At 42.2% G+C, this 13,546-nt stretch overlaps 1 protein-coding gene across 1 annotated transcript; it reads left to right on the top strand.

The window, feature by feature from the left end:
- Nucleotides 1-2,238: 2,238 nt before the first annotated feature.
- LOC111958743 (potassium voltage-gated channel subfamily V member 1-like) lies at nt 2,239-13,475 on the top strand. Its single transcript, XM_023979993.1, has 4 exons — nt 2,239-2,666; nt 6,117-7,140; nt 12,252-12,478; nt 12,616-13,475. Exons 2-4 carry the CDS (start codon nt 6,153-6,155, stop codon nt 12,919-12,921), a joined length of 1,521 nt encoding a protein of 506 aa, XP_023835761.1. The 5' UTR covers nt 2,239-2,666; nt 6,117-6,152; the 3' UTR covers nt 12,922-13,475.
- Nucleotides 13,476-13,546: the final 71 nt, after the last annotated feature.

Here is a 13,546-nt window from a genome sequence, read left to right on the forward strand (position 1 = left end):
AAAACTAAAAAATACAAATAATTCCATTCCCCACCCCCAAGAACCCCCCCAATTTTCCTGAACTTGGTGTAGTTGGCATTATATTCTGAAACATACCTGTTGGTGGTACTTATTTCTGTCTTATTTTGACCCTTAGACCTTCCAGTATTGGTGACAATCATTGCAGTGACTGGAACGTTTGCTATAGCAGCCTCTTTCACTATTGTCTATGTATATACTGCTGAACTCTATCCCACCGTTGTAAGGTTAGGTAAATTCCCAATGTATACTGTTTATTACAGCAGAATAATATCCTCATTCTTCATACTGTGTATGTCAAATTTTCTCCTCATCCACTTTTGGATACATTTATTGCCATGTCCTTCTTCATGTCGTCCTTGCAGACAGAATGGTGTGGGTCTGAACTCCATGTGTGCCCGTGGGGCGGGCATCCTGGCCCCTCTGATGCATCTGCTAGATGTGTACCACCAGGCCCTGTCCATGCTCATCTGTGGCCTCCTGCCCTTCATCGGCGGGGGCTGTGCGTTCTACTGCCAGAGACCCTCAATACTGAGCTCCAAGACTACATAGACCCACTCGTGGAGAAGACAATCTGGGTAATACATTTTTTATACAAAAATATATTACTGTTTTATACATTTTAGCTGTCTATATTTGAATTGTGAAGTATGTGAATTGAATCAAGCACCATACTTATGGATTTTTACTTGTTGATGTTGGAACATCAGAGAGCGTGACTATTGAAAACGGACTCGATGAGGAGGAGAAACCAACTGAATTGAGGAGCTCAAAATTCTGATCACTGTCTGGTCCATACTCTCTGGAGGTGTGAGTTAGTTATTACTCTAAAATATCTCTTATTTTTTGTAAATGATACCACCTTTTGGGACTGATATTTTTTTWAATGAATGAATAATACAAAATGATTGTTGTGCATGAAATAAAACGGACCAATCCCAATTTGAATATTGTTGATAACTCTCATGAACAGCAGATGGATGTGTATAAAATAAAAACGACCATCACATATTTAATCTTGGTGATCAAAATAAAACGGAACCCATCACATATTAATCTTGGTGATAAAATAAAACGGACCCATCACATATTAATCTTGGTGATAAAATAAAACGGACCCATCACAATAATGATCTTTGTGATACCTCTCATGAACAGAAGATGGTGCCAAGTAACTTATCAATGGGAGAAATGGTACAGATATTACAGTGCCTCTGGAAACTGCCACCAAATTGCTTAGATAAATGTTAGTGGGACTGCAGATAAATTAAAAAGTCTCAATCGAACAATAGTATACTATTGATATATTAACTCTGTAGCCATATGAACTTGAAACTATCATTTTTGGTAGACACTGAACAGATAAACCTGGATCCTGATGTCCTGCATGTCACATAGGACCCATTGTATCCTATTATATACATATTCTTTCCATGCACATGGGTGAACAATGTGAGAAATGTCACATATAGATGGACAGTAATTGCATGTCTGGAGAGCTGTGGATGTGCAGTCACGGCAGACCAAGCCTGTCTCAACGCTTCCATAAWTGCCATGGGYAGTGAAGAAAAGATCCGAGGGCTCTCTGGGGTCAACGGAAGGTGAACTGTGACAAGTAGAAACGAAATGGGAATTCAGGAACCTACCTTTTAAAAATAGTGTCCTAGATCTGTACAAATAGATGTGGATATTTTAAGAACCTAGATGTGGATATTTTAAGTACCAAAATCCTACAAAAAAGTACTTTGACGTTTCTCCCCTGCTTTGGCTTCCTCTTATTGAACAAGGAAGGAAAATAAATCTCATTACAGAACTGAAATGGCAGGTAAAAATTAAATTGAGGACCCTTGGCTTTGTCTGATTCAAAGAATATGGTTGGGGGACTTTTGCAAATACAAATGAGATGAGAACATACAATGGTGCATGTAGATGAGCCCTTTTTCAGAGACATGTTTGAATGGACAAAAATGTGTGTTAAAGTTAGAAAACCTTTGAGATGGGACACATTTTTTGATGGAACAATTTTGTGAAATTGTCTAAAATACCATCTCTCTGGAAATATCCATCTGCATATTGTAATATCATTGATAAGCCAGCGTTCAAAACTTTCATATGAAGTATTTATTTTCATGGTTTCTAATATGAATAAGGTAAATTGGACCCATAAGACATTTGCATGCGCTATATTCAGAAAAACGCCCCTCCTTGCGTGTGCTCGTTGCTACCCAACATTTTTAAACGGCACCGCGAGSCAAGAGGGTTAGTACAATCCGGAATCCTTMGGACGTCCATACCATAACATTATCCCCTACCATTAACCCTAACCATTTTTTATTTCAACTTTAAAGGGGTAGGGACGTCCAAAGGATCCACGATAGCAAGGACAGAGCCAAGATGGTCTAGTGCGCGGTGCGCATCTGAGGTCATAGAGCTGTCTGAAACGCACGGAGTTTTGTCATGTTTTCTTCGAYTAACTGGAGCTCTTTTTKATTTCTGCWCGCWAGAAGATAAGAATCATGACCAACACTAGTGTCAAAACACATAACTGACTGTTTTACGCAGAGTATAAAAAATAACTTGGCTAATGGAGAGGATGGAAAACTCAACCATCCCTTTTATCAAGATGGAAACTCTCAATATATAGCCAGGTAAGACCAATKWTTTCGCCCTTGTTATGTWAAATTGGCTAAGTTATATTAGTTGGGCTAGTTTCGTGGCTACTACTGTAGTTTTGTGGTGCACTTGGTACAGTATAGGCTAATCTTTCAGAGATGGTTCATTCCAGTAACKTACTATCTCTGACAACAAAACAATTTAATGCAAAACATATTAATACTTTATTTCAATCTAATAAATATTTGACAGCAACRTGTATATTTATTCATGATTCATATAATAACCAGAATATCMACAGCTATTTTTKATTCGAAACACATGTGTTGCTCTTTTATTACATAATCCAAACTGCTCACCTCCTAGGCTTACAAAATGTAGGTAGTTATTTTATTTGKSAGTGAAATTAAAACCATGYATACCTTTCATTTTCATTATGATGTTGTGCCAGTAAAATAGTATTGTTATTGTGTAATAGGATGCCAGTTTAAAATGTCTAGACACCCCCATTTATCCTGCCTTTTCTGTCATGTATGCTCATCAAATATCTTCTGCAATGATCCATTAAAAATCCATTATTTTCTCATTATACAGTTGAAGTCGGAAGTTTACATACACCTCAGCCAAATACATTTTTACTCAGTTTTTCACAATTCCTGACATTTAATCCTAGTAAAAATTCCCTGTTCTTAGGTCAGTTAGGATCACAACTTTATTTTAAGAATGTGAATGCTCAGAATAATAGTGAGAAATGATTTATTTTAGATTACATTTTTTTCATCACATTCCCAGTGGGTCAGAAGTTTACATACACTCAATTAGTATTTGGTAAACATTGCCTTTAAATTGTTTTAATTGGGTCAATTGTTTCGGGGGGTAGCCTTCCACAAGCTTCCAAACAATAAGTTGGGGTGAATTTTGGCCCATTCCTCCTGACATGAAGAGCTGATGTACATGAATCAGGTTGGTAGGCTCCTTGCTCGACAACACGCTTTTCCAGTTCTGCCCCACATTTTTCTATAAGGTTTGAGGTCAGGGCTTTTTGATGGCCATTCATAATACTTGATTATGTGTGTCCTTAAGCCATTAGGCCGACAACTATGGAAGTATGCTTGGGGTCATTGCCCATTTGTGACCAAGCTTTAACTTCTGAAGTGATGGTCGTATGACGGTGATAGTTAGAGTGTCGTAAGAGCTGGTGATCAGTGATGTTCACACGATATAGGTGGTTGTGTGTCGTCTACCGTCGAATATTGCCAGGTCTATTATTGTGAAGTGAACCAGTCCTCCTGGCAGCAGAAGCCCCCAACGAACATGATGCTTACCACCGTGCTTCACGGTTGGGATGTCGGTGTTCTTTCAGCAGACTGATCTTATAGCCATCCACCCGTTTTCCTCGGAAACATACCGCGATGGTATCTATTATTGGAGCAAGTTAGAAACAGGGTTGTCTAGATTTTTGGTTAGTTATTCAGACCGACAAGGAATATGTGTTCCAAGAGGAAAGTACTGATTTGTGTCGTGGCCCGATGAGATGCGAGGTAAAGATATGATCGAGTAGGTCTTGGCTTTTTGTATGGAGGGTTATGTTGTGCGGGAGAGAGTCAGAGTGGCTTCCGTTTGCTGAGGAGTCGGGGTAGTGGTGGGCTTGGTGTTCAGGGTTATGTCAATATAGGACTCGTTTGTAACCTGGTGGATTATGGGATACTTTTGTAGCTGTTTTCCAAATCTTCACAGGGCCTCTTTTCGCTGTTTGATTCTGGGATTGGTAATTGTGCACTGTTTCGCGCTGAGAGTAATATGTACGATTCAGTGAGGCTCTATGGGACGATCAGAAGCGTGCTGCCTAGCGTGGCGCGGTGTATGAGCGATAGCGTGGTCATGGTGTAGTTATTATTGCGTACAGGCGAGAATGTGTGTGTTAGTATCAGATGAAGAGGGGTACTTGCAGGAGTTGGTGGTGTGAAGAATATGTGACGTTCCAAGGATGAAATGTGAGATGCTTGGGTGAAGTGGTTCAGAAGTCAAGGTGTTGTTTGCGTGAGGTTTTGGGAGTGTATTTTTTTTGATGTTGTGCGATCGATGATTGTCAAGCAAAGCGGCACCCAGGGAGTTTGATAGTTAGGCGTTGAATGACAGTCCAGGCAAGTGGACATGCTGCCAATTGACTGTGTGCAGTGCCGGTGCTAATGTTGAGAGTACTGATGGTTTTTGAGAATTCATCTCACGCCAGAGCTGTAGATATTTTTTCTTGGAATTTTCCAAGCTGTTTAAGGCGGACGGGCAGGCAGTCAGATCGATTGGTGTTGAGTGTTGTTAGGACGCAGGTGCTGGACGCCACTGGAAAGATGTGATAGTCGTCAGTGAAATAATCTTGTATCTGGTAAAGAGAATTGTTGGGAAAAATATACTTGTTGCTTCGACTGCACAAAGGTAGATGGTCCTAAAGCCGACTGGTGCCAAAACTATAGTTTGTTAACAAGAAATTTGTGGAGTGGTTGAAAAACGAGTTTTAATGACTCCAACCTAAGTGTATGTAAACGTCTGACTTCACACAGCCATTTAGAGACAGTAGAAACATGAAGAGTAAACATAACCAGAATATCTCCATACCCAGAAACTTGTTTGGTAGGACCATTTCAGCTTTTGGTTTAAATAGCAATTCACATTTTGCCCCTTTTGGATTTGTTATTGTTATTATATCAATTGGTGTAGCTTAGGCATTATCTTCCTCCTCTCACTTAAAATGGAGGAAAATCTTTCACCACTTTTACACACAGGGCATGTTTTCAGTATATGGTAGTGCCTTTCAATCATGACAGGTGAGCACATTTTACAGTGTCTGTGTTCTTGCCAACAGATCAACTGCTCTGATATCCATTTTTCAGGATTTATCTTTTAAATATGTGCGACTTAAAATGACCACCATGACGTTGTTAGATAGCAGATAGACTTAACAAAGGGAATTAATGATTACAGGAATAGGAACATTAATTCTATTAATTAGGTAGGCCAGCTAAAATATTMAAATCTCCACAAAGAGCTTTGAAGAAGCAGGACACGGCCAGAGGCTCTTTCCCTGTCTTCCCCTCTTTCTCTCTCTCTCGCTCTCTCTCTCCCTCTCACTCATCTGATGTCAGACACGATGCTCTTGGTAGGAGCAGCCAAGGAAATGTGGATTCCTTCATTCAGGGAGCAGAGGGAGTTTAACTGAGGATTAGGGATAACTAATGGCTGCTTCTAGCCAAGCTGTACAATGTATTCCCTTGCCACATGGCTAATAGGCTACACAGGGGATGGAACAAGCAGGGACGGAGTAGAGAATTGCTCTTGGAATTAGTATGAAGATTCTACCTTACATGTTAACTGTTTTCTATGTGGTCTCAATTGGATTTGGTGCCAGTCATTATTTTGAACCTGAACAAATGTTGACCTCAGTGTTTACCTTTRCCTTGATACCCAACTGCACTCCTGGTGCCCTTCAGGTTTTCCCCTCCACCCCAGGCAGGCCTGTGCCCGCCATGATGAGCAGCTCATCCAGCCCAGCTGAGTTCTACAGGGACAGGACCTCCCTCGTGTCCATAGACTCTAGCGTCTTCTACAGCGAGCCCCCTCTTGTCTGTGACGACCCACTGGACTTCTTCACCATCAARGTGGGWGGRAGCCGCTACGTTCTCTCSCAGGAGCTGCTGGCATCCCACCCAGAAACCCGTCTGGGCAAGCTGGCCCTGTCCACACGGGACTCTGCCCTGGAGCTCTGCGACGACACTGACTTCCTGGAGAATGAGTTCTTCTTCGACCGCAGCTCACAGACCTTCCAGTATGTGATAAACTTCTACCGCACAGGCCACCTGCATGTCAGGGAGGAGCTTTGCGTGCTCTCCTTCTTCCAGGAGATTGAGTACTGGGGCATCGACGAGCTCTGCATCGARCCCTGCTGRCGGGYACGCTACTACCGCCGCAAGGAGCTCAAGGAGAGCCTGGACATGCGGAACGAGGCTGAGACTGACGAAAGCCAGGACGACGACTTCAACGGCGCTGCGTGCCCAGATCTCCGGCGGCGCCTGTGGGACCTGCTGGAGAAGCCAGAGTCTTCACGAGCGGCACGCGCCTTCGGCACGCTGTCCATCATCTTCGTGGCGGTGTCCATTGTCAACATTGTGCTCATCTCGCTGGACCTGGGGAATGTGTGTGGGAACGGGATCGGTGACGAGAGCGGGGGCAATGATGGGGGTACACCTTTCTTCGTGGACGCACTGGAATATMTGTGCGTGGTGTGGTTCACCGGCGAGCTGGTGTTGCGCTTTGTCTCCGTGCGCGACAAGTGCCGCTTCACCCGTAGTGTTCCCAATGTGATCGACCTGCTGGCCATCCTGCCCTTCTATGTGACTCTGGCAGTTGAGAGTCTGCACGGTGGCTCTACAGAGCTGGAGAACATGGGCCGCGTGGTGCAGGTGCTCAGGCTCATGAGGTCCCTCCGCATGCTCAAACTAGGACGCCACTCCACAGGTAATGTAGTCGTCTATCCAAACATACAGTATACGCAGCCATTTTAATCCTGTCATGATTCCTAAACCTGATGCCGCTACCTATCATTTGTCACGCCAAGCTGCAGTAGTCCAGGATGTCAAATTGTCCAGGATGTCAGATTGTCCAGGATCTCAAAGTTGATTTTGAAGGTAGCAATCCAGTTGAGATACATCATTATTTTCAAAGGATATATCACTTATTTCTTTCTTCCAGCAACTCATTAGGTGATTTGTAGATGTGTGTAAAAAGTACAGCAGGGTAGTCAGACAAGATGGCTGGTGTTACTTGTACAACAGTGTGTRGTTGTAGTCTGTAGGCCAAAAATTCTGAAGAATCTGTTGAAACTATAAGAATAGAAAGAGTCAGAACTTTTGTGAAACATCACAGCACAGTGGAAAAAATACATGGCAGTTAGAAATCAGAACTGGATGGTCTTCAGAGATAGATGGGAGGGGTTGAGGGTAGCTGAAGGCTGGGACAAAAGATAACTCATGTAAAATGTACTGTCCGTGAAATGTAAGTAGTGTGTCTTAAGCTGGAAGTGGAAGCCTATGTATTGTTGTCCATTWGTTTACTCCAATTAGGAGAGGGTGGTGGGGGAAAATAATAAAGGAAAATATATTTTACTAAAAATATATTAAAAATTATATACACAGTACCAGTCAAAAGTTTGGACACACCTACTCATTCCAGGGATTTTCTTTATTTTTACTATTGTCTACATTGTAGAATAATATTGACCAAGTCCATATTATGGCAAGAACAGCTCAAATAAGCAAAGAAAAATGACCGCCCATCATTACTTTAAGACATGAAGGTCAGTCAATCCGGAAAAGTTCAAGAACTTRCAAGTGCAGTTGCAAAAACCATCCAGCGCTATGATGGAGGACCGCCACAGGAAAGGAAYACGCAGAGTTACCTCTACTGCAGAGGATAAMGTCATTATAGTTACCAGCCTCAGAAATTGCAGCCCAAATAAATGCTTCACAGAGTTCAYGTAACAGACACATCGCAATATCAACTGTTCAGAGGAGACTGCGTGAATAGGGCCTTCATGGTCGAATTGCTGCAAAGAAACCACTACTAAAGGACACCAATAATAAGAAGAGACTTGCTATGCGGCCAAGAAACACGAGCAATGGACATTAGACCGGTGGAATCTGTTCCAAATTGGAGATTTTTGGTTCCAACGCCGTGTCTTTGTGAGACGCAGAGTAGGTGAACAGATCTCTGATGTGTGGTTCCCTCATGAAGCATGGAGGAGGAGGTGTGATGCTGTGGGGTGCTTTGCTAGTGACACTGTCTGTGATTTATTTAGAAGGCACACTTAACCACATGGCAACCACAGCATTCTCCAGCGATACGCCATTCACTTTTTTGGGCTTAGTCCCACTATCATTTGTTTTTCAACAGGACAATGACCCAACATACCTCCAGGCTGTGTAAGGGCTATTTGACCAAGAAGGAGAGTGATGGAGTGCTGTCATAGATGACCTGGCCTCCACTATCACCCGACCTCAACCTCAGTTTGAGATGGTTTGGGATGAGTTGGAACAGAGTGAAGGAAAAGCACCAACAAGTGCTCAGCATATGTGGACTCCTCAAGACTTTTGGAAAAGCATTCCAGGTGAAGCTGGTTGAGAAATGCAAAGGGTGGCTACTTTGAAGAATTTAAAATCTAAATATATTTAGATTTAACAGTTTTTTTTGGTTACTACATGATTCCTTATGTGTTATTCTAGTTTTGATGTCTTCACTATTATTCTACAATGTAGAAAATAGTAAAAAATAAAGAAAAACCCTTGAATGAGTAGGTGTGTCCAAACTTTTTACTGTACTGTGTATTTACAAAAAAATATATATGCGGGATTGGAAATGATGCCGACAATTACATTGATAGAAGCCCACACACAATCTATCTGCAATATTAAGCTGATCTAGCATATATATATATATATATATATAATATATATATATACAGTTGAAGTCAGAAGTTTACATACACTTAGGTTGGAGTCATTAACTGTTTTTCAACCACTCAGCAATATTATTGTTAACAAACTATAGTTTTGGCAAGTCGGTTAGGACATCTACTTTGTGCATGACACAGTCATTTTTCCAACATTTACAGACAGATTATTCACATTAATTTACTGTATCACAATTCCAGTGGGTCAGAAGTTTACATACACTAAGTTGACTGTGCCTTTTAAACAGCTTAGAAAATGATGTCATGGCTTTAGAAGATTCTGATAGACTAATTGAAATAATTTGAGTCAATTGGAGTGTACCTGTGGATTTATTCAAGTCCTACCTCAAACTCAGTGCCTCTTTGCTTGACATCATGGGATAATCAAGAAATCAGCAAAGACCTCAGAAAAAAAATTGTGGACCTCCACAAGTCTAATTCATCCTTGGGAGCAATTTCAAACGCCTGAAGGTACCACGTTCATCTATACAAACACTAGTACGCAAGTATAAACACCATGGCCAGGAGCAGTCGTCATACGCTCAGGAAGGAGACACGTTCTGTCCTCTAGAGATGAATGTACTTCGTTGCAAGGAAGACCGCCATTAAAAAGCCAAACTACGGTTTGCACTGCACATGGGGACAAAGATCGTACTTTTTGAGAAATATCCTCTGGTCTGATGAAACAAAAATAGAACTGTTTGGCTATAATGACCATCGCAATGTTTGAGGAAAAGGGGAGCTTCAAGCCGAAGAACCCATCCCAACCGTGAAGTACGGGGGTGGAAGCATCATGTTGTGGGGTGCTTTGCTGCAGAGGGACTGGTGCACTTCACAAATAGATGGCATCATGAGGTAGGAAAAGTATGTGGATGTATTGAAGTAACATCTCAAGACATCAGTCAGGAAGTTAAAGCTGGGTCGCAAATGGGTCTTCCAAATGAACAATGACCCAAGCATACTTCCAAAGTTGTGGCAAAATGGCTTAAGGACAACAAAGTCAAGGTATTGGAGTGGCCATCACAAAGCCCTGACTCAATCCTATACAAAATTTGTGGGCAGAACTGAAAAAGCGTGTGCGAGCAAGGAGGCTTACAAACCTGACTCAGTTACACCAGCTCTGTCAGGAGGAATGGGCCAAAATTCACCCAAATTATTGTGGGAAGCTTGTGGATGCTACCCAAAACATTTGACCCAAGTTAAACAATTTAAAAGCAATGCTACCAAATACTAATTGAGTATGTATAACTTCTGACCCACTGGAATGTGATGAAAAAGCTGAAATAAATTATTCTCTCTACTATTATTCTGACATTTCACACTTTTAAAATAAAGTGGTGATCTAACTGACCTAAGACAGGGAATTTTTACTAGATTAAATGTCAAGAATTGTGAAATGTGAGTTTAAATGATTTGGCTAAGGTGTATGTAAACTTCCGACTTCAACTGTGTATGTGATATATAAATAATATATATATATATATTTATGGTTGTAATCCAATTCTTAGTTTTTCTGTGATTAAACTAGCTTCTGACCCAGGAGAGATTATACTTGAAGTCTCTTGGAGTCTGAGATTTTTCAAGGTAATAGAAAGCCTGGGATGGAACTAAATAGCAAGAGTGAGAAAGGAACGAGACGGCTAGGAGAAGGAAAAAAAATATTCATTCATATTTCCTCAGGAGATTGAGGGAAGGGTCTGACAGATGAGAGAATGCTCCTGAGTCCATTTGTTTGTGTCTGTGTACGTTTGCGTCCTTGCACGTGAATGGCTTGGATGTTACTGATTTTGGCGAGGGATGAGAGCCCTGGTTTGGGATGTAGGCTGTGAGGCCATGCATAATGAAGGAGATGATGTTACACACACAAAAGAGAAGATAAGAGGGGAGGAAGTAGACCAGAGACGTGACAGATACAGAGCCAGCCAGTCACATCTTGTCATTTTGCAATGCACACGGAGAAAAAAGAAAAGGCGATGAGAGATCAACTTTGTCTTTGATCTAGGATGCACTGACACACCAGGCCATCATTACACTTTTATAGAATTATGGTATGTATTACYAATCTTTGTTGGCATCCATGACTGCAATTGTACCATATTCCCTCTAGTATGCTACTTCAACAAATTGGTAAGTATGGCATGTTGCGTCAGGAAAAGAGAGAAAAATAGATTTCTCACTCTGGGTGATAGCTGTTAATAAAACAGATTATTTTAGGGGAAAAATGTGGATTTACAGGGCATGTTCTCCACTTTGTCTACATGCTGGTATATCTTGATATCRCTGAGGAGTCTATGACATTTGTTCAGTTTAAGTCCCATGGTCTGACTAAAATGACTTGAAAATATAAAGGCAGGAGTGTTCTTGTCATGTGTGTGACAATATGTCTGTCTGACAATATCCTGAACAAAGGTGCATCCCGATAACTGTATCATTTTCTAAACAAAGATGCGTTTGCTTTACTGTTTGGTTTATAGACAACTTCCAAAGAACCAAATGTACTAGCTAGGTCTCATTTTGATCCCATATAGTGTTTCAGTACACAAAAAGAACATTAAAAAGTATACTTACTTGGCAAACTTAACCAAATATTTATTTTCTACTTCAAGAGTTTGGAGAGCTTACAAGCAATATCAGTGTGTGAATAGTCCTACCACCTGCGCAGTTGTGCATATTTAGAGTMTTGCACTTATTTTAACTGCCAGCTTGCTGTTCCAATTTTCCCCACTAAATTCTCAGTCATMAGTTTCYCACATCATTTTTTATATTAGCTGTTTGTGGAATACAGTGTATAATTTGAATAGATGCACTATAGTACCTTCATGTTAGGCAAGTGAAAAGGTATTAAGACTTTTAAGAGTTTATTATTCAGTTAATTATTCTACACTTGAAAGTATGCAKCTGCCACACTCTGTAAGATTTGCGTACCATCAAAGAGTGTACACTTTCAGAATGGTCTTCCAACAGATGGCATCATTTGAACGCATCAGTGCAGACAGCCGTCAGACTATCTAACGTTAGACAATGCACTTTCAGGTGTACYACCTGAATAAGTAATCTGGCATTTAATCTCCTGAACTGATGTATAATTGACCCCAGCCCTCTGTATCCCTGTGTCCCCCAGGCCTCAAGTCCCTGGGCCTGACCATCACCCAGTGCTACGAGGAGGTGGGTCTCTTGCTCCTCTTCCTCTCCGTGGGCATCTCCATCTTCGCCACGGTGGAGTTCTCCCTGGAGCATGACATCCCCGGTACCACCTTCAGCAGCGTGCCGTGTGCCTGGTGGTGGGCCACCACCTCCATGACCACGGTGGGCTACGGAGACATCCGCCCCGACACCACCCTGGGCAAGGTGCTGGCCTTTCTCTGCATCTTGTCTGGCATCCTGATCTTGGCACTGCCCATCGCTATCATCAACGACCNTGGGCCACCACCTCCATGACCACGGTGGGCTACGGAGACATCCGCCCCGACACCACCCTGGGCAAGGTGCTGGCCTTTCTCTGCATCTTGTCTGGCATCCTGATCTTGGCACTGCCCATCGCTATCATCAACGACCGCTTCTCTGCCTGCTACTTCACTCTCAAGATGAAGGAGGCGGCGCTGCGGCACGGGGAGGCGCTCAAGAGGCTGGCGCGGGGTTCGCTGGGTGACTCGGAGGTGGGTGGGGCAGCAAGGGGAGGAGGGGTGAACCTGAGGGATGTTTACGCCATGAGTGTGATGGAGATGCTGAGGCTGCAAGGGAGGGAGAGGGCCAGCACACATAGTAGTGGAGGGGGTGAGCTCTGGTGGTAGTGTGGAAGATGGAGCACAAGAGCGGCTGTGSAGAAAAAGCTATGGAAAAGTTAAGTCATTGGGTTAAAGATGGAATCCGCAGTAGGGGGAAACACCACTGGCTGCCCCACCACTGTTATTGTTTTTGTTTCSGAGCTGAGGAGCGTCGCGAAGCATGGTAAAAATGTAAATCGGTTCATACTGTGCTCTTTTATCACACGTGCAATGATGTCAGAGGGGTAAAAACTGTGCAAACTGACGTGGTTGTTWCACCATTAAGGATTTCAGCTTTAAGAACACCATCAGAATATGACAATGTGTACAATGTATAGGACATATCTAAAGGATGATGAGGGGACATCTTTCATGTCTKACCTTTTTCAGTGTTGTGTTCTGACAACTATTGCATGTTCTGTCTCCTCTGWATGTATCACATAGACAAGATGTACAGTATAGACTGAATGATGTTATATTGTGTTTGATATTTTAAAACTTATTGAAAGATGCAGTATGTTGTGGTYTATAGAACAGCACAACATGGTTTCACTGGAGAGCAATAAACACATTTGCCTTCACCCCTGTCTCTGTTTCCTGCAGGGTCACAGTGAAATACCAAAAGGGTGAGAGTCTCCGAGTCAAGTCACGA

Source organism: Salvelinus sp. IW2-2015, linkage group LG35 (assembly GCF_002910315.2).
Source record: "Salvelinus sp. IW2-2015 linkage group LG35, ASM291031v2, whole genome shotgun sequence".
Taxonomy (NCBI): Eukaryota; Metazoa; Chordata; class Actinopteri; order Salmoniformes; family Salmonidae; genus Salvelinus; species Salvelinus sp. IW2-2015.